Source organism: Aspergillus flavus, chromosome 5 (assembly GCF_009017415.1).
Source record: "Aspergillus flavus chromosome 5, complete sequence".
NCBI lineage: Eukaryota > Fungi > Ascomycota > Eurotiomycetes > Eurotiales > Aspergillaceae > Aspergillus > Aspergillus flavus.
This window is the reverse complement of record NC_092408.1, coordinates 2,869,210-2,888,337: the sequence shown is the minus strand read 5'-3', so window position 1 is coordinate 2,888,337 and position 19,128 is coordinate 2,869,210. Positions and strand designations below refer to the sequence as shown.

Genomic DNA, 19,128 nt, shown 5'->3' with positions numbered 1-19,128 from the left:
AATGATACCGCGTCGGGCTATAATGTGCTGCGATAGCAACACATTATGATAGTGCATTGCTAGCCGATGATCTTTATCATAGACTTATTTGATTCAAATTTGTTTAACCCAGTCTAACTTTAAACCCTTACCAAAACTATTCGGCTACGCTATGTACTGCTACATAGAGCTCTTCTCAGCTTGAGTGTTTTGGGGGTAGTCAAGCCATGGTTTAAACAATACCGTGTACGCCTTTGATAACATTCCATTATCCATTTGGGAGTTATTCGATACTTAGCATATCTTATCCATCAGCTAAGGCTAGAGACAGCCTACCCCACGCCGATACACCGTCGAGTAACCCAACCTCATCATAGCAGCAAGGCCCCTTGTCACACTCACTGAAGTCGAGCGTAGCACCACCTTGTAAATCGTAGGAACAATGAAAAACCCGAAACACCAGCCAAACCTGGTCAGCGATTTTGGCCGAGACCTGAGTCACGAACACTCAGACTGTGTCAGGTGTGGCTTGTTGTGACAAAGCCAAGGGACCGCTTGAGGTGGGTAAGCATAATCCCAGGAACTCAGTCACCGTGGAGTTCAGGTGAGATGCTGTCAATCCTTTGGTAACCCGGTTACTTTGCAAATCTTTTCGAGGGGTAGTGGGTCCTTTGTGTCGCCTATGGGTCTCAGTCTACTGTTGATACGATTGGTAGATGTATTGGCAGTATGGTTGTGCATGAAATCGAGATATCTCGCGTCGTACAGGTTTTGATGCTCCTATTGAACAGAATAAGAGCAAGCAGAAGGGGGCGGGAAGTTAACTAGAGGCTAAAGGCACGTAAGTATCCACCATCTGTGATTACCCATCATGTGTATGTGTAAGTTATAATCACAAATCGCTGGTAGAAGGATAGTGGGTAAGATAGAGTTCGTGTCTCAGAAGAGCAACCAAAAGAAGTGAGACCTCGGCAGAAGTGTATTTCCGGCTCCAGCTGAGGTGTAATGTAGCTGGGTCGTAGACTCCGAGACTCAAGCAGCTCAAAGATCAGAACGACGGAAACAATCGAAGTGGACAATACACGACCAAAATATCATCATACAAGGAAAAGTCTCTCAGTATGCCTGGCATGTCGCATCCGTTTCGATGGCAGATATGGCGTGCGTTCTGGCTTTTAATGTCATCTATTGCCCAGGGTGTCAGCTCACTCCTACCCCTACCTGCACTTGGTTGGTCAGCCACAGAAGTACCTTATGATGTGAGAGGGTTTCTAAAGCTGCCCCGATAGATGAAACATGACTAATGATGTGAAGGAGGAAGTACTGTCTCTGGATCTCGAGGAAAATGATTTCTTATACCGAATTCGGAGAAATTCACGAATTGTATATGTTTCCGTCCTCGATGGGGGTATACTCCCGCCCGATTATAGAACAGATGGCTTCCTGGTTCTTGCGAAGCTGCAAAACATTCCGAAGTGGAATGATAAATGGAAGACCCTCACTGTACGAAATACCGCGCAGGGTATTGAAAGCAGTCCAGACGAGTTTCCGCCACACGGGTTAGATCTCGGACAGCTGAACCATCCTTCTGCTATATTTGTCAACATCCTAGATCTCACTACAGTATCCAGGATCAGCTACCGTCTTTCTCGGGTAAGGCATGGTGATGAGACATGGGTGCTAAAGATTGCACGGTTTAAACACGAGATCCGATCTCTACAACATGAAGTCTCTGTATATTCTAAGCTAATGGAGTCTGGTTTTTCATTTTGTCCGAAGTTCATCGGCTTTGTGTACGAGGAAACTAAGGATCGAACAATTGGCTTTCTAATGGAGGAGATTTCGGGTAGAACCCCGGGTATACAGGATCTCAAAGACTGCACGGAAACTGTTCGTCTGCTTCACGAACATGGAATCGTTCACGGGGACCTTAATAAGTACAATTTCTTGGTAACAGAGGAGGGTGTGAAGCTATTTGACTTTGAAGTTTCTGCCGCTCAAGAAGACGCGGACCCAGGATCAACTGAGGATGAACTCAAAGGGCTTGCGGCTAGGCTGGAAGATGAATCGCGCATTGGCAGACGCGGGTCCTTATTCTAATTATTCATTGCAATCCATACAGCTAGAGAACTACCCACCTGTTTTAGTCTCTTAATCGCTTCTCAGGCATTCCCTGCATTTGTGTGTTGACATCAGGACATCTATATATTGTATCTTGCCACTTGAGCACCTGAGGTCTCCACTACCGATGTGCTTTGCACACCTCACGAATTGTGCAGGCCTTGAATGGCCGCAGGTAAAGCGTATAAGCTCCTGGGTGCAAAATTGGTGAGGCATCGGCCAGGATGATCTATAGTCGAGTCAATTTCGTTCTTTGTGATAATGAAAAATGCGTTACCGAAAGTTAAGTCTCTGCTTTAGCTCAAACAACTCTGAGAGTCGTGTGTAGCCAGTAGAGTTCTTCGAAGGTATAGCTATAGATGAGTTCTCAAATCTATCAGAGGTAGCACTTAAACTCGTATGGACATCCTCCAATAGCCACTACTTGTAAAATCAGCCGCTAAAGGAGGAAGGAAGAGATCGGATAGAACTCTGGTGTTTATGCATTGGTATCACTTGGGATCATTCCACAATAGGCAATATTTCATGGTCCAAAGACCACATCTGAGTACGGAGTGCATCGCTATCGCACCACTGCCTGGCGGCTTTCTAAATATGGCCAGTGCCTACTTCCGCTTTGGAAAGATGGCAGCCGATGGGACCACACCCACACTAGGTAATCTCTTTACCTTTACAAACAAGTAGCTAGCTATGCTAGCGGAAAGGCTCGTTACTTAGCCAATGGTCAAAATAGTTGTGATCGACGAAACAACCTCTGGACTGTCATCTTATATGAAACTTAGGTGGCGCCATGATTGCCTCTTTCCCCTTATGACCCTTTGACTTTTACCATCATGAGCCCATGTGAGTAAGATGTCACCGGCAACTTAATGATAGTCGGTCCCGGACGCGTAGGTTTTGATCTTATTGGGTAAGTCGAAAGATATTTTCAACCCCCTGTCTTTCTACCACTCATTTTGAACACACGGGAACTTGCATATTGAATAGTAACATGAGACCTAAGGCATAATGCAACAGTACGATTTCATAACCTTTTCGGAAATTCTATAGCTGCTACTCAAAGGAAGACGTTTTAAGAGGAAATGAATCCAAGCGATATATGTTTCCAGGTGCTTCACTTCCTATCTAGCCAAGTCTCTTATATGATTCAAGATTAGGTTACGGGACTGTTAACCTTATCTTTTAGGGCTTGGGCTCCACAGTAACACAAGCCCAGGCTAGTATTCGTTTATACCCTTTGCAGGTTGGATTCTATAAGACACTGTGTTATTGCTTGCGCTATTATTGTACTGTTCACACAGTAACATGGGAGCGCACTTGACGCGAATAATTGTGCGAACATGCTATCAATTTTCCTGGCTATGCTTCGACAAAGTCTACACATGCACGCCATTTATATATGAACTACGCGAATATGACTCTAGCGCACTCAGGAAATATTAAATAAGTAACAGATATATATAGTAGTGGATCTCTATAGCGGAGAATAGATGTTCCGAACCGAATAAACTAGAGAACGCCGACGTCGGCATACTTTGATTCGACCATTCATGATTCTATATTGGCCTTACATTTTTATATCTCAAATTATTTACCCATACCAGAGAAACCCAAGGGTTCTCACTAGGTTACTTAAAGACCTTGTACAGCTAATTAAGCTCCCGGTCTCTACAGCCCAAGTGACCGTTAAGTTTGTCAATTTTTATTTCTTCGCGCTAGGACAAGCCATTGCATTCGTTTCTCAGAGGGATTGTCAAAACCAGTACCGCAAGGTCTTCATATCAAAATGGCACAAAATCAGCCGACTATTCTATCACCAGATATCATGGAGTCACAATTGTCCATGATTGACCTCATTACAGCCATGTTCCCCTCACCAGGGGAAGTTGAAATCCCAGCATCCACAGCCCAATGCATCGAAAAGCTGCGCGACTGGTGCCAGGACCCAAAAATTGAACCCTCTGGGATACCGTCAAGCTTACTACTGGCCGTCCATCTACCCATTATAGAAGGAGAGAAGACCATCCAAGTCAACATCTCAATCCCCCTACAAGGCGAGGATTCAGAAATTGAACAGCCACCACCATTAAGTTATACACTTCGACAACCAGACTGGATGTCCAAAGCCGAAGTTGCGGGACTAGCCGCTGCAATGCCTCAAGATGATGTACTCGAGGCCTTTGAATACATTCGAGAGGAAGCTCTCCGTTTCCTCGAAACAAGACAGACTGCCGCTTCCGAGACTGTGACGGGTGATTCTGAACCGATTGTGAGAGTGTGGTTCTATTTCCCGTCTTTGTCGACCAGAGAAAAGAGGGACGATTTGGTTAACCATGCGCCTGGCTATTCTCTTACTGGTTTTGTGTTGGCGGGTAAGCCGGGTGTGCTGTGTCTGGAGGGTGGGTCGGCGGATATCGATGCTTATATGAAGTTTATTAAGACACACTCGTGGGGTGATATCCCCAGTCATCAGAAGAAGGTCAGCGAGAGGTTTCGGGAGACGGAAGGTGTGCAGAGGGTGTTTCCGGGGATGCAGGAAATTACGGATTCTCTGGGGGAACGGAGTGGGCAGAGAGCTAATAGGGGTGATATGCAGGCGTTGGAGGCATGGTTACGGGATAGAGGGTTGCAGGAAGCTTTTGAGAAGGTAATATTTTGAATGCTTTGAGAAGTTATGATTAATGATAATTAAGATTCTGTGAGCCCCGTGGCCTATATTATATACTTGATAGAACTTTTTTTTCCGGAGCATAGAAGTTTACCATTGGTGTGGGTAGCTCGTTGGTGTATGTTACGCCCAATGCATGGACCGAGGCTTTAAGTTTAATAAGGTTATGTGAAGTGGAAGGATTCGACCTATATCACCATCAGATCAATAGACTCTTAGAAAACGAGTTATTTGCGAACTATTGAAGGATTCACAGAGGATAGCATTAGCCTCATGTCAGATGACACGACGTGAACTTTATGACTCTATATGGCTAAGTTGGCTTGGCGCAGCAGCACTACTCGACATGGTCCTGGCTATATAAAACTGTATTACACTCACACGGCTGGTTAAGAGACACAACACAACGCAGGTAACACTGTTTACACCATTTCACAATGAAGGTACGTCCTTAGATCCACTCCACTGAGCCATCATCATAACTCCTTAGCAGGTTTTCGACAAAAGGTCAAGACACTGATACCTCGCTACCTTGGAAAACGAACGCAAGCGGATGGGCCCTCGTCCTTTGTTCGCGTGGAGGAATCCATTCAAGTAGATATCCAGTCAACAACCCTCACGGACGATGAGAAAGAAAAGGTGGTCTCCAACAAACCTTGTGTGACGAAAACCGTGAATGCTGATTATATAGATTGTAATAGATCCTCACTGGTCCGCTCGACTATCTAAGAGAAAACCTTGGCAAGGACATCCGAAGCAAGCTGATTGACGCATTTAACGAATTCCTCGAGGTGCCAAACGACAAGCTAGACGTGATCAAACGGATCATCGACCTTCTGCACAATGCTTCTTTGCTGTACGTCTGAAAGCCAAGATGTCTTGAGAATCCTCGGTCGGGATCTCGCTCACATTCTCCAGTATTGACGATATCCAAGATTCATCGACGCTGCGGCGCGGTGTCCCAGTCGCTCATAGCATCTTCGGAGTAGTCCAGATAATTAACTTAGCCAATTATGCCTACTTTGTCGCACAACGAGAGCTGACGAACCTTACGAACCCGCTTTCATTGAGCATCTACACCGAAGAGCTACTCCACTTACATCGGGGCCAGGGCATGGAGCTGCACTGGCGCGATACCCTGCAATGTCCGTCCGAGGAGGAATACATCGAAATGGCCTTGGACAAGACTGGGGGCCTCTTCCGGCTAGCAATCCGGCTTATGCAGGCTGAAAGCGCCAGTGGTACTGACTACGTCCCGCTTGTGGAGACTCTCGGACTTCTTTTCCAAATCAGGGATGATTATCAGAATCTACAGAGCGATACTTATTCCACGAACAAGGGGTTCTGCGAGGACATTGGGGAGGGAAAGTTCTCGTATCCGATTATTCTTAGCATCCGGTCTCGGCCAGGGGATCTTCGCCTGCTGAGCATATTGAAGCAGCGCAGCGAGGATATCACAGTTCGGAAGTATGCAGTTGAGTATATCGACTCTACCGGAAGCTTTGACTATTGTGAACGCAAAATCACTTCACTACTGCAGCAGGCCAGAGAGCAAGTAAGGAGGTCTACTGGATATTAAACACCGTGGATCACAGATCGAAAAGATTTTGAACATGCTAGAGATCGACAAGAAATGAATGGTAGCGAGGTTAGATAGTGCACTAGTGATTCGGCACCCATGAATTGCTCAGTAAGTAGGGTTAGGTTTGCTGGTGTATATAATAGAGTTATAATGGTCAAGCTTTGTAAGATAGACATCCAATGGTACAAAGGCACCAGAGCGTACTAGACATCTGCATAAATGTAGATCTTTGATCCCAACTAATTTATACTGGCTGGAAATTAAGTTCCGAAGCATTGAGCGGTGTGAGGTTGACGTTTAGCCCTAACCTAGGTAATACTATTGTAGATGGGGATCATCAACAACCATAAAATTTGTTGAACTATAAAGCTGCAGCAGAAACGCACAGATCACTAGTTAACTATTGAAGTTTATTAACCATTATGGCACGACTAGCCGACATCTGCTCACAACTGTTCCGATCAGCGGTGCGCGCACTGCACCGAAGGCAGCGGAAGTAATACAAGACCCTCAGCAGGGGGAGAAACTAGTCAATGCACGCTTAGATTTTCTACTATTCAGCCAGCTGAAGAGTGTTTACGCAGGATCTCGACTTCTTGCAAAGTGTCTGGCGCGTCTTGCATCATATGACTAATACATCTTGGGCCTTCACCACTTCATATCCGATGATCATCGAAACTAAAGTTTTTGGGTGTAGCCGAGACTTTGTATAGTAGCCAGTAGTTTATGGATACTGTTTGGAATGCTGTTCTGGCCTCCATGCCGTATTCAGGAGCCGAAGCACTTATATTTGAAATGTTGGTGATAGTATTTCGGAGTATAAAAGAGAAGGAAAGAATAAGCGCAAAGTTTTGTAGCTTGTAGGTCCCGAAGCTAGTTAAAGGCAGTTGTTACCAGCCTAGAACAACCTATTCTCTGTTCGTAGTCCAAACGACAGAGTACTCTCGAAGTCTTCAAGAGCATGGCAAGGATGGATGCTTCGATAGCACAATCTTCGATAGCGTTCTACGATCATTTGCTGAGATTCAGGAGGGTTCAAATTTGACCAAGGTTCAGACCGAAAACCTTGTCGACGAGGCTTTTGCAATCATGTTCGCGGGCTCAGACACAACAGCTCTCTCACTGACCATAACGCTCGTGTATCTTTGCAAGTATCCGGAGAAAATGGTCAAATTACGTCGGGAAGTGCAATGCCTCAGGGACTTTAAAGTGCAGGACATACAGCTGGCAACAATCTCGCAGATGCCGTATCTTGTAAGTAACGAACGCATTCTTATCTGAAGTAAAATACTGACTTGGGAAATAAAGGACGCTGTGATCCGTGAAGCAAATAGACTCAGCTCGCCACTTTCTACGGTTTTGCCTCGCGAGGTTCCCAGTACGGGGTGTGTTATAAGCGGACATTTCCTCCCGAAAGGTGTAAGTCTCTCGAATCATACCTCTTATTTAACTACGAATACCCGAGATAGTTATACTTACGCTTCGTGTAGACTGTAGTTGGTTTTCACCTGGATGACATCAACAGAAACCCGAAATTCTTCCCCGAACCAAATGACTTTATCCCGGAGCGATGGTCTGGAGAGGAAGGAAAGAAGCTGCAGAGATGGTTCGTGCCTTTCTCTAAAGGTTCTAGGAGATGCATTGGAATGGACTTCGCTTTTGTCGAAATGAAGCTGGCTGTCGCTGCGATCATCTCCAGATTCGAAATCTGGCTAGACAATCCGAACGTCACGTTGAACAGCCGGGAGATGTTTGTTAAGATCCCTGAGGATGACCTGAGGATCAGGCTCCGAGCGATTACCGTTTGAACGAGTTTTTCATTTATCGCGTTCTATGCCTTTTTGTCTCTCGTCCAGGCTTATGACGTGTATATACAAACGCAACATATTAAATTAGCCAAATCGCGTAGGCTATGGTGAACACTGCAGTAAAATACTAAGTCAATCAAACACGCTGCCTCATTTACGAGGTAGGCAAATCTCTACCAAAAGGAGGAGTTGTGTTTCAGTCTATTCCAAGGGTCATTTCAGTTGGTGCTGTCATGCAAAACTTTAAGCTTTGATATGTGTTCTTTCATCCACCTCAGTGATCTACAGAGTGCCGGATAACAACCATTACTAGTTCGCAGGGCTGCTGTAAATGGTTCCGGGCTACGTAGAGTCTCACGGGTTTAGGATAATAATTTTACTAGTCGAATACTGCTACTTTGGTTGGTTGCCTTTTTGCTACGTTCTATATAGAGACAACGTCCCTACTGCCAGCAGCTTCTCTAGTTCATCGGGCCAAGTAAACTGTCTCTAACCTGAGATTTATTCTAAACGATGTGTGATCTAACAAGGAAATTTGTGCATTTACCACTCCGCATCACTGGTCCAATCCAGATAGCAAGAAATGCAATGAGAAAGAAAGAAATCCCAGACTTGGCTCTTACCACCACTTTGCACTACTAATGCATTTTCCGGACACCCGCAATCAACGACAGACACTTTACTCAATTCGCAGTTCAATCCACAGTTCAACTCTGATTGTACATCTATAACGCCTTTTCAAAAGCCTTGACATACTCGGCGCAGTCGTTCCGTTTGCCTTGCCATCTGTTGCCGTTTTTCGTGCTAACCTCGCTAGCTGAAATGAACTGTTAGCTTTCAAACTCCTCATTCTCAAAACGGGAAAGACTGCGGAAAATCTACCGGCCGTGTTGGCGTGAACAGCCTTTTCCTCCCACTTTCCGCTGACCTCTTGGAGGTGCAAGGCCGTCACTGTCTTTGGAGTAGGCTTGGGATCCCAGGGTATTGACTCAACCCAGGTTTTGTACCATGCCTTTTGGCCGCTACCCTCCAGCTTGGCACGCAAGTGGTAAAGGTCGCCCTTAAAGTCCAGCTCATACTTCTGGCCGACAGGGACCTTGACGACCTCACCAACGACAATACCAGTATGATCAAACCCATACCCCTGTTGTGTTTTCTTCATTTCTCTCTCGATCGGCGACGTGGTCTTAGTCGTTGAGCCAGCCGCGCCCTGGGTCTAGGTGACCTGGAAGGAATAGGTTTTGCCCAGCTGAAGTTTTTGCTTCCCCAAATACTTCTGAGTATTCTTGAAGCGTTCAGTTTCCTCGTGGCCCGCGCGTTTTTCGATGTCGACAGGAACTTTAAAAGGTTCGTCCCTGATGTCCGCAGGGACTTGCTGGACGTTGTTGGAAAGGGTAGTGGGACGGGAACTGACACCCACGGAGAGGGTGGCCAGAACGATGGAGAGGATCTTGGAGGGCTTCATCTTGACCGGTGCAGACTGTGATACTTTACGGATGTGATATTGTCTTGAGAAAGATGAGGAAAGAAATGAGGAAGAGAGAATGGATATTGCGGTTGATGGTACATTGACTTCTGTGCCACTACACGTCTATTTATGTCTTTTCGTCCTCCATATAACTGTCAGCAAGATATATACATGTTCTTCCCATGGAAGGCTAGACCACCAACGGTTGACAGGCATTGCGTCTCTCCGACCGAGTGTTGCCTTCCTGTTGCTCACGGTGATGCTCCAGGTTGACGCTGTTCAATTAGTACTTCATGGGGGCGAAAGGAATAGAGTCTCAGATAGCATACAGATGCTAGTGTTATATCAGACTCATTTAACAGCCTATTCTTGCTCCAGTTGAAAGGCCGAGACATGACAGCGCCCAGGGACTCCGTAAGACGTTTGGCCCCACGAAAAGCACTAGCGGATGAACCATGATCGCCAGGGTCTCTCATCATTCCATATGAGGTCCAAAAGTGGAACAACAACAGTTGTATGGCCTAGAGTGTAACATAAGTGAGGGCCAACAACATTAGTAGCTAGGATGTCGCTCCTCAAGTTCTGTATGATCAGCACAAGAGGCCGTTGTAAGCTTACCAAACACCCTGTTTCATTAAATTCGTCTTCATAACCTAGACCTATAGAGCCTACTTGATATAGGGAAAAGTGGGGGTTCGAGTCAGGGCTTTTGACCCCCAAAGCGGGTCGGATCGCGGCGCTCGGATCAGGCAGAGACGTTGTTACTTTAGCTAAATAAAGGGATCATTGCCCTTTCTTGTCATCCTCCTTTCTTTTTGTTCCTCATACCTGTTCTCTCACAATATTCGTGTTTTGTTTTTTCCTTTTTTCCACCATCCAACATGGACGAACCCATCGACATCAATAATCCTAATGATTACGCGAAAATTGACGAGTTGACTGCTCAAGGTCTCCTGGATCGCGATGCTGTTTTATACAAGCTGACCCGAAGAATCTGCAAGTTTGGTGTGATCAAGTCAGAAAGCGAGTTACCCCATCTCCGCAGAACATTTGACTCTCTTGCAGTGCAGGAAAATGGCACCAAGACACTCACTCAGACTGGATTCCTGTCCTTCCTGGAGTCCACCGGCTTTCTTCCTCCATCCATGAGAGACACTGGCGCCCTCGTTTATCGCAGTCTTCTATACCTGTCTCAATACCCATTTCATCAGCCAATCCCCGATTCTCTCACCTACATGGGGCTAATCCGTGCACTAGCATGGACCATGGCTTGGCGGACGAGGCCGATCCACGAAGCATGCAGATGGAGCCGAACCCGATCGCCGGCAGATTCTAGAAGACAGTTGTTCCAGAGCTTTGCAACGGGCCGAGATGGCAAGTCTGTCCCGTTTGATGCGGAATACGCTAAGGCCCAGGCACAGCGGAGAGCTTTTGACTTTGCCTGTGCTAGTCATGATTCCCTTACCTGTATATTCCCTAAAACGAACTATGATGATCACGGAGATGAGATGTTCCACGATATTCTTGATGTGCTGTTCAGCATCCAGCCTCAAATCATTTGGCTGGCGCCACCTCCTCGAGATTGCTTCCGGGCGACTGCGAGGAAGCTAGCCGGAGATGAACGCCTTCATGATCTAAGCATTCCCCAGGACCAGTTTCGATCTGTTGTAAAGTTGCTGGTAACGGCATCCTTTCGAAAACCCACAGTTCCAGTCGAGGGGCTGGTTGACTTGGACCATGTTGTTGATTGCATGGTCCGTCCCGCTATTCAAAGACCCGATATCGGAATTACTTGGGATATGTATGACAAGGCCGCTCGTGGTGGGATGGTAAGTCCTCTGAAACTTGAATTCAGCTGTGAGTGAAACTGATTAGTTCAGCCGATGCTTGTTAGTAGTCTAATGTGCCTCTTAACCCCATTCTACAAAGATCCAGAGGATGAAGACTACACATTGACCATTCCACTGTCAGGGAAAGTAGCGACCCTCCCCATTTTTGCTCAGATGGGCTCGCTTAATATCTTCGGGATCTGCCAAGGGCTTCAAGAATACAAGTACTACGACTTGAGGACTACGTCTGTCACGGCTTCCACAATCGCAGACGATCTAGATGCCTTTCCCAAAGCACAGATCATCCTCCTTCTGTCTGGGAAAGACTCACGGACAGAAAAGAAAACCATATTTGGCTACTATGTGCCTCTTCTTGAAATAAGGCACGCACCGTTCCTATTCCAGCTTAGTGATACTTCAGATAGCTTCCGTGGAAATGGTCCCCGACCAGGCCATGAGTTGGATGGAGGCGAACTTATTATCGGACAACGAGGAAACGGTGCTGCACTAATGTTGCGGCAAGACTCGAAGAGGGCAATTGTATCTCACAGCGTATCTACACAATTCGAGCCAATGTATGCCGCTAACACCTGGCGGGGGGACTGGCAAATTGAATTTGATGTGGAGGAGATCGAACTTTGGATGTTACCTGAAGATGAAGAGGAGGATGAGGAGGCGGATGAAGAGGAGAATGGAGAGAAGGTTGAAGAGGAGGACGAAAGCCGGTGATAGTGTTCTATAGTATCCCATTCGTTACGCAGCTCGATATCGTATAACGGGCTCATCTACACCAGCATGCAATCACTGCTCCTTTTACTGTAAACCTCGAAGATGTTAGGCACCGTCCACAAGTGATAAGGGAGCTATTAGGCCACCATAGCAGCCAGATTCTGTCCCATTAATGCTCATGTGGTACTTTCATTTTCATCGCGCAAGTGAGGCTCATACCTGCGCCGATCATCTTCACCTGGATATCATCCGTGGGTCATACCAGATATGGCTGTCAGCCAGTCACTAGTGATCACAGATAACAGGAAATAGGTATCAGATTGAATAAGCTACAGTCCCCCAAACGAGGCAATATGGAATTACATAGAGGAATGATGGTGGCGGACTATGAAGAGGAAGCGAGAACTTGCTCCCTACAGAACGTTACTCATATTCGATCATTCCTGGATTTCTCCTAGTTCTATCTCTTGCATATTACCACTGGACCCCGACTGACTGCTATACGCAAGTGTTCATCGTTATGTGTAAAGTTTGCTATATTTTAAATACTATCACTGTATCTATACTAATCCTACAACATAACATTATGACTTGGAAAATAGTACGGTAGTTTTATCTTGGGTAAGAGGCCCTGGGATGCCCACTGTCACGAGACTGATTGTCAATGAGGGAATATCGTAGCCCGGGCCCAGGGTTTTCATTTTATATCATCCATGCCTTGTCAAAGTGCAGTTATCATTTATTCATCGAAGATGTGAAACAAGCAAGGGGGCAAAAGAATTGATTTAAACAAAGAACCTTCATTCATTCACCGACTGCCTTCTTGTCATCTATGGGAGGAGCACACCTTCTCTTCTGACCTTTTCTCCCTATCTTTCTTCCCCTACACTCATCACGATAGTCGTCCCTTAGCTTTCCCCGTCAGACGCACCCTAGATACCCTCTGGAGTTCAGTTACACTTTTACTTACAGCAGTTCTGATTTCTCATCCCGTCATCCTTCTTCGGGAAGAGAATAACAATACACACCAGTGCCACCAAGCTTCAAATCCTGGAGTTCAAAGTCGACAGTACTGAGTCTCTGGTAAGTCAGACTCATATTGACTTGGACTGGCAATATCTCTACTGAGGACTTGGAAGACTCGCCAAGAGAGAAGATTCAGGCCGTTGAGGGTTCATCGTGGAGGAATCCTCCTATGATAACTTGAGCGCCTTCGTTGGATGATGGGTGGACCACAGCACTCTGAGGAACAAACGGAACCAAACTTCTCCTCTTCTCTTGCAATAGAAATGCCACAACGATGTCGCCTTTGGGAAAGATACCGCAGACAATGGCTCTTCGAGCAAGCCTGCTTTGCCAATCCGAACAAGGAGCCAGAAAGAAAAAGAAAAAGAAAAAGAAAAAGAAAAGGTTAAAAGGGAAAGGGGTATAGACGCAATCAAGATGGACAGAAATCAACTGAGACCGCGAATAAGCCCGAGCCTGATTATGTTTCCCTAGCTACTATCTGCCAAAAATTTCCGAACGTATCGCTTCCTCAGGTGCAATACCATGAAGCTTCCAGACAAGCTACGGTGACAGCAATTCGCAGTGCTGCTCAATCATACCCAATATTCTGTCTACAGTTGGCTGAAGAGAGTGCTCATAAGGAAGTTGGAGAGAATATGAACAGCAGAGACTTTACTTCAAAACCTTCTCTGCCTTGACCTAGCACATCCTTTCGAACACACCTTTCTCTGGCCGGCGGGATGTACGCACCTCACCTGCAGTTAGACAGTGGCGGATCCTAATTAGGTATCAGCCGCACACAGGACCAAGCTAGGGTAAGAGCTTTGATTGTATCCCCATCATCCTAACCAAGAGCGTATAGTAAGCCGAGTGACGATCCTTGAGCGAGGTTTCCCACATAAACGATAAGGCCGAAGGTCACCGTGACAACGCAAAAACCGCCGAAAAGGATCGTTTTCTTAGTACCTCTAATGTTCGCATCTTGATGGCTAAATCGGACATAGCTTTCAGGTCATGATCTGGAAATTCGCAATTGAAGAGGCGCTTCACATGGGCGAAGACACTTCGAATAAGAAGCCTAACGAACACAAAAGTTGAGCTCTGAGACTTTAATTGCCAATGAAGAGACTGAAAGGTGGATTCAGGGAAAGCTGATCCGGCGAAGAGATTTCAAACAAAAAGCCGAAAAATACACAGAAACTGGGCTCTAACCAGGTAGCCATACAGACGTCCAGATCGTGGACAGCAGAGGACAGTGAACAGATGTATCCCGCAGCAGAGGGAGTTTTATCATACAATGAATCACAAAGCGCCCAAGCCAAGTCACAATTCTCGAGCATGTCTTTAGGGATAGCGAAGAGGCAAGCCACTCTGAAGGATGCCTGGGGAATACCACAAAAGCCGACAAAGAAACGGGTTTCAGACTGCTTCTTGGACCCTGGAGGAGCGGCGAACCATCAGGATGGTTTCATGCGACTAGGATGGCATAGTGGCGATTGATGAAAGACCAAGGGACATGAGAAAGAGCAGACACAATCAGAGATGAACAACCGGAGTTATGGTGGGGGCTTCCGTACAATCGACAACGAATGATGTATTCGATATACTAATCGCATGTTTCTCAGCGGCCCGCTGGATCTGTATATGTGATACCATCTGAATAACAAGACATACAACTCGGGATATCCCGAATACCGGCTAGAATCTCTGCTGCGAGTAACATTTGGACGTTGACAGCGAGGAAGAACAGAAATATCACACCGACCATGGCTTTTACTGCAGAGACCATGGTTCATCGGTAGCCGAGTCGCTCCATAACTTCATTGTACTGAGTCACCTCACAATCCAATTCGGCTTCCTGATTTTCTTCCCCTTCAAAGCGACTGACTATCTTGGACTGTCACACGCCTACTCTAAACATTACTTATTCCACCCCAACTGACTACCTAAGCAGACGTTATCCGGAGTTGAATGAAATTAACTTCCTCTCGGAGGGCATCACACAACTTATCACACTGGAAGTAGAAAGAATTCGGGAGGGTTGAACATACAAATAATACTTCTTAATTCATCCTATCCAGCAGACGCACTCGTATATCTCTACGGATACCAATACTTTGTCGGAGTCTTTCCAATGCTTCCTAGCATATCTGCGTTGCGAACCGAAGTTGAACATCTCGGGATGAGCCAAGGGGGAACCCATCAATGCCCTGAAATTAGTTTAAGGACAATAACTAGTACACATTGGTTGTATATGTCAGGTGCTATAGATAGGCTAAATCTGTCCGTCTGTCTTTACGAGATAATTCACCGTATGAGTGACGTATAATCTTTCAGAACGGCTATCTTGTCGATTCGCCGGCTTCTTGATCCTTTCGAAGAAAGCTGACCACGAAATCTGGGACATCCATAACCTTAGTCTTGCAGCGCTCACACATTTGTCTTAGCATCGATATCTACGAGTTCAGGTTTCAACCTTCTGAGTATTCATAGCCCTCATGGGTTTTATCTCTTGGGAACCACTGCACTACCAGAGCTGACTACCGCAGACAGGAAGAGGCCAGCCAAGCTGCACCCACACGATAACCGATGCAGATCACCATCTATATTCGCTCATACTAGGGGGTAGGTCCTCGATCCTTGTGCCCCAGTTGCTCTCCTTATCGCCCAATGTAATTTCAAGGGTTCCGCCCTCGGTGAAAAAGTCATGGCCAATCCAATTCCTTGTCCACGGTTTGCCGTCCCGGGTCACATTTTGTATATAGATAGACTTATACAGCGGATCAAAATTGATGTTTCGAATCGTTGCAACGTTACCTGTGATCCTATTTCGGATACTTGCTTCCTTGAAAAATGGCGCAGAGATAAGATATACGTCCTGGCCGTGCACAGGATATAGACCTAGCATACTGAACACGGCAAAGGCGCCCATTGCTCCGCTGTCATCATTTCCTGGTAGGCCTCCAACACTTGTATTAAATAGACGTGGGATATATGAGTGTGCGCGTTCCGTGGACAGGGCGGGTCGTCCAGCGTAGTGGAATTGGAAAACTGGTAAGAAAGCTTGCTCATTTCCCATATTAAGGAGACCCGAATCGTGGAAGAATGATAGACGATCAATGAACTTGGACCTCCCACCGAGAGCCCTAATCAACTTGGCCATATCCTGAGGGACGTAGCTATTATCAGGTGAGATTAGCCACTGGGGTCAATACAACTGGGGAAGGGTCGTACAATGTATAAAGCCAAGAGCTGCCCTCATAAGTCTCCTTCGCATTCTCATCCATAAGGCACGCATCGGGTTGCAGGTATGGGCCGCAGAACATCGGATCCTGATATGCCCAAGTACCATCCGCATTTCGGGGCTGAAGAAATCCAGTGAAATTAGAACCACGCCAAGAAGATGTCTGGTTAGGCTTGAAAACATTTTCCCAGTTGGTGGCACGCTTCATATACTTTTTATAGTCGCCATCATGGCCCATGGACTTTGCCATCTGTGCAATACAGAAGTCATTATATGCATATTCAACGGTTCTTGATATACTGCGAGTGCGAAGTCCCTTGGCAGTGGTGCTGGAATCATGGATAGGGATATATCCAAGTGACTTCCAGCTCTGAAGGCTGCCACGACCTTCCACATTAAAGTTCTCAGGCTCGACTTCAGCATCCTTCACCACAGCCCTGTAGGCAGTGTCCCAATCCACGTCGGGAATGCCCTTGAGATAGGCCTCGGCAATGAGAACATCGGCATTAGATCCTCCCTGCGTCAAACCTTTACAAAAAGACATCCGACAGTCAGGGAGATAACCTTCGTGACGATAGATGTCTACAAGACTTCGAACCATTCGAGACTGGGAAAGGGGATCCACCAGTGTGATCAATTGATGGATACCACGGAATGAATCCCAGATACTATGCGGGGTTAGAAGGTTATTTTAGCCAAAGGCGCAGGAAAAGGCTCTCACTCACCAGTAAAAACTATCATAATAAGGCTCGTCACTTTTCCATAATGGGTTTTCGCCGGTATAGTCCTGTGGACTGATCATGGTACGATATATACCACTCCAAAAGACAGTTTGAAGCTCCATGGAAACACCAGAATTGTCAAGTCTGACGACATCCATCTTCTCCTTCCACGCGGCTTTAGCTCTCGCCACGGTATCTTCAAAGTCAAAGTTAGGCTGCTCCTTTTCCGCATTGGAACAGGCTTGTGTAGCACTGATAAAACTGATTCCAACTCGTACATCAATCGTGCCATTCGCCTGAGGTGGAGTGAATCGAGCAAACGCTCCTCCTGAACCACTAGCGTTGAGTGACACTGTGTTTTTACCCGGCCTGACCTCATCATCCAGCCAAATGCCAGTATCGCGAATACTAGGACCATGAAAATCAGCACAAAAATGAACTCTGTATGTTCCAACCCCGTAGCTAGGTTCGAAGGTCGCACTCCCAGTAAATCGACCAGTGTGTGGGTCTACCGATGTCGTGCCGTTATGTCGTGAATGATGAAGGTCAGCCATATCCACTAGGACAACCGGATTGAGGGAGTCAGGAGCAGCCTCTGGAAAGCTGAATCTATATAGAGCAGAATGGTTCGTCACGGTCATTTCCGCATGGACACCGTTGTTCAACGAGATGCTAAAGAACCCTGGCTGGGCTTTGGTCGATTCGCGGTCCCATCTAACGGATCTATCTGATTCTTGCCAACTGCATTTCGTGAGATTATCATCCGGACAGGCGGGGTGGATGAATATAGGGAAGTTTCCCATCGATCCGGGCTACAATCCATAGTTAACAAACCCGCGCCAATGAACAGAGAACGATGAATACACTTACACCACCTGTTCCGGAATCATGTGTATGTGAAAAGCCAGTGACGAACGATGCGTCGGACGCGAAGCCTCCTTGGTTCGCTCCGTCTGTGTCTGCTACGGCTTTGACCATGCCTGGAATCTTGGTTAGACGAGGATGGCAATTACCTTATGGACTGGAAAGCATACCAAATGGCAATGTTGCACCAGGGAATGAATGCCCTAGAATGCAGTTAATCCTTGGTTCGTTCACTTCCAGAAGAGGCTTGTGGGGTTATACCTCCGTCGGATGTGCCAATAAACGGGTCGATGTAATCGAAAACATCAAAGTTCGAGTTTCCATTTTCCCCTTTTCCGTAGGCAAGAACAGGGCTGAGACACAGAAGTGTGGAGACTTTCAAGAGCCGCCTGGATAGGAAGTGAGATTCCATGTTTTACATAAGTCTAGGGTATTGCGAAATTGGCGGCGAGGGGGGTCAGATACAGAGCTCGAGACGAAAGAGAAACGAAAGCTGATTTATAGCCGGTCTTATCTTCCTTGATCCGTATTCAAGTGTTAAATCGCTTCTTTTCTTTTCTTTTTTTTTTTTTTTCCTAGAATTCGACCAAGCAGGGCAGACTCGCGCGTCACCTCAGAAGCGGAAGAACTCCTTTGACAGTAGTCTAGTCAGGGCCGTGAGTGGGTATGACTTGAGCTATCTTGACGCTGTCCCATTCATGGCAGCGGCGCAGTGCAGGTGCAGGGATCAGGCACCGCACTTGTCGATCCCTGCTACGTTTGGTAGAACTTGCGCCTTTGGAAGAAGCCCAATATGAGCAGACCTTGTAAGTATGACCGACTTAATATCACAACCAGTGGTGTGCTATTTGTGGTGAAGTGGTTTTCGCGATTATCCCTCGGGCCTCACCTCATGTTGCCCCCCTCTTCCCCCACCCGTATCAAATATGACAGGGCCCTGATAGTGATACGCCTGCTTTGCGAGGGACAGTTGTGGAGTGACAGTGTGATTACAATTAATGTGGGTTCCAGGGTGGTGTATTCAATCTCGGTCATCAGCGCCCAGGACCATTGCGAGTCAGACATTGCATGAGCGGTTGGGATAATAAATCTCCATACACACAAGG

At 46.5% G+C, this 19,128-nt stretch overlaps 7 protein-coding genes across 7 annotated transcripts; 5 read left to right on the top strand and 2 right to left on the bottom strand.

The window, feature by feature from the left end:
* Positions 1 to 1,027: 1,027 nt before the first annotated feature.
* F9C07_2285117 (uncharacterized protein) lies at positions 1,028 to 2,388 on the top strand. Its single transcript, XM_041286492.2, has 2 exons — positions 1,028 to 1,238; positions 1,294 to 2,388. The coding sequence occupies exons 1-2, from the start codon at positions 1,101 to 1,103 to the stop codon at positions 2,077 to 2,079; spliced, it is 924 nt and encodes a 307-aa protein (XP_041147951.1). The 5' UTR covers positions 1,028 to 1,100; the 3' UTR covers positions 2,080 to 2,388.
* A 1,193-nt stretch (positions 2,389 to 3,581) lies between these two features.
* F9C07_1680754 (ubiquitin-conjugating enzyme/RWD-like protein) lies at positions 3,582 to 5,412 on the top strand. Its single transcript, XM_071508309.1, has 2 exons — positions 3,582 to 5,211; positions 5,262 to 5,412. Exon 1 carries the CDS (start codon positions 3,887 to 3,889, stop codon positions 4,757 to 4,759), a length of 873 nt encoding a protein of 290 aa, XP_071364523.1. The 5' UTR covers positions 3,582 to 3,886; the 3' UTR covers positions 4,760 to 5,211; positions 5,262 to 5,412.
* Positions 5,413 to 5,469: 57 nt separating this feature from the next.
* Positions 5,470 to 6,347, top strand: F9C07_8749 (putative geranyl geranyl pyrophosphate synthase; the record flags this gene model as incomplete). The annotated part of the gene is made up of 2 exons (XM_041293120.2): positions 5,470 to 5,624; positions 5,687 to 6,347. Coding segments are annotated over 2 exons (816 nt in total), but the record flags the coding sequence as incomplete, so codon positions are not given.
* A 1,092-nt stretch (positions 6,348 to 7,439) lies between these two features.
* On the top strand, positions 7,440 to 8,158 carry F9C07_8748 (putative cytochrome P450; the record flags this gene model as incomplete). The annotated part of the gene is made up of 3 exons (XM_041293119.1): positions 7,440 to 7,604; positions 7,659 to 7,769; positions 7,841 to 8,158. 3 exons carry the CDS (start codon positions 7,440 to 7,442, stop codon positions 8,156 to 8,158), a joined length of 594 nt encoding a protein of 197 aa, XP_041147949.1.
* A 523-nt stretch (positions 8,159 to 8,681) lies between these two features.
* Positions 8,682 to 9,623, bottom strand: F9C07_2245821 (uncharacterized protein; the record flags this gene model as incomplete). The annotated part of the gene is made up of 3 exons (XM_041293095.2): positions 8,682 to 8,975; positions 9,041 to 9,302; positions 9,384 to 9,623. The coding sequence occupies 3 exons, from the start codon at positions 9,621 to 9,623 to the stop codon at positions 8,884 to 8,886; spliced, it is 594 nt and encodes a 197-aa protein (XP_041147948.1). The 3' UTR covers positions 8,682 to 8,883.
* A 761-nt stretch (positions 9,624 to 10,384) lies between these two features.
* Positions 10,385 to 12,759, top strand: F9C07_2285112 (uncharacterized protein). The gene is made up of 2 exons (XM_071510741.1): positions 10,385 to 11,455; positions 11,507 to 12,759. The coding sequence occupies exons 1-2, from the start codon at positions 10,508 to 10,510 to the stop codon at positions 12,182 to 12,184; spliced, it is 1,626 nt and encodes a 541-aa protein (XP_071364522.1). The 5' UTR covers positions 10,385 to 10,507; the 3' UTR covers positions 12,185 to 12,759.
* A 2,543-nt stretch (positions 12,760 to 15,302) lies between these two features.
* On the bottom strand, positions 15,303 to 18,647 carry F9C07_2164504 (alpha-1,2-mannosidase, putative subfamily). Its single transcript, XM_041286467.2, has 6 exons — positions 18,284 to 18,647; positions 18,193 to 18,225; positions 18,029 to 18,138; positions 17,162 to 17,970; positions 16,427 to 17,104; positions 15,303 to 16,371 (listed from the first exon to the last, which is right to left on the bottom strand). The coding sequence occupies exons 1-6, from the start codon at positions 18,432 to 18,434 to the stop codon at positions 15,789 to 15,791; spliced, it is 2,364 nt and encodes a 787-aa protein (XP_041147946.1). The 5' UTR covers positions 18,435 to 18,647; the 3' UTR covers positions 15,303 to 15,788.
* Between the last annotated feature and the right edge of the window lie 481 nt (positions 18,648 to 19,128).

Excerpts from the sequence above, each read along its gene's own strand:
- F9C07_2164504 (XM_041286467.2), bottom strand. The coding sequence starts at position 18,434 with ATGGAATCTCACTTCCTATCCAGGCGGCTCTTGAAAGTCTCCACACTT. Across the intron at positions 17,971-18,028 it reads ATGATTCCGGAACAGGTGGT|CCCGGATCGATGGGAAACTT; the intron begins GTAAGTGTATTC and ends TATGGATTGTAG. Across the intron at positions 17,105-17,161 it reads TATTATGATAGTTTTTACTG|TATCTGGGATTCATTCCGTG; the intron begins GTGAGTGAGAGC and ends AACCCCGCATAG.
- F9C07_2285112 (XM_071510741.1), top strand. The coding sequence starts at position 10,508 with ATGGACGAACCCATCGACATCAATAATCCTAATGATTACGCGAAAATT. Across the intron at positions 11,456-11,506 it reads AGGCCGCTCGTGGTGGGATG|CCGATGCTTGTTAGTAGTCT; the intron begins GTAAGTCCTCTG and ends TGATTAGTTCAG.
- F9C07_2285117 (XM_041286492.2), top strand. The coding sequence starts at position 1,101 with ATGCCTGGCATGTCGCATCCGTTTCGATGGCAGATATGGCGTGCGTTC. Across the intron at positions 1,239-1,293 it reads CCACAGAAGTACCTTATGAT|GAGGAAGTACTGTCTCTGGA; the intron begins GTGAGAGGGTTT and ends AATGATGTGAAG.
- F9C07_1680754 (XM_071508309.1), top strand. The coding sequence starts at position 3,887 with ATGGCACAAAATCAGCCGACTATTCTATCACCAGATATCATGGAGTCA.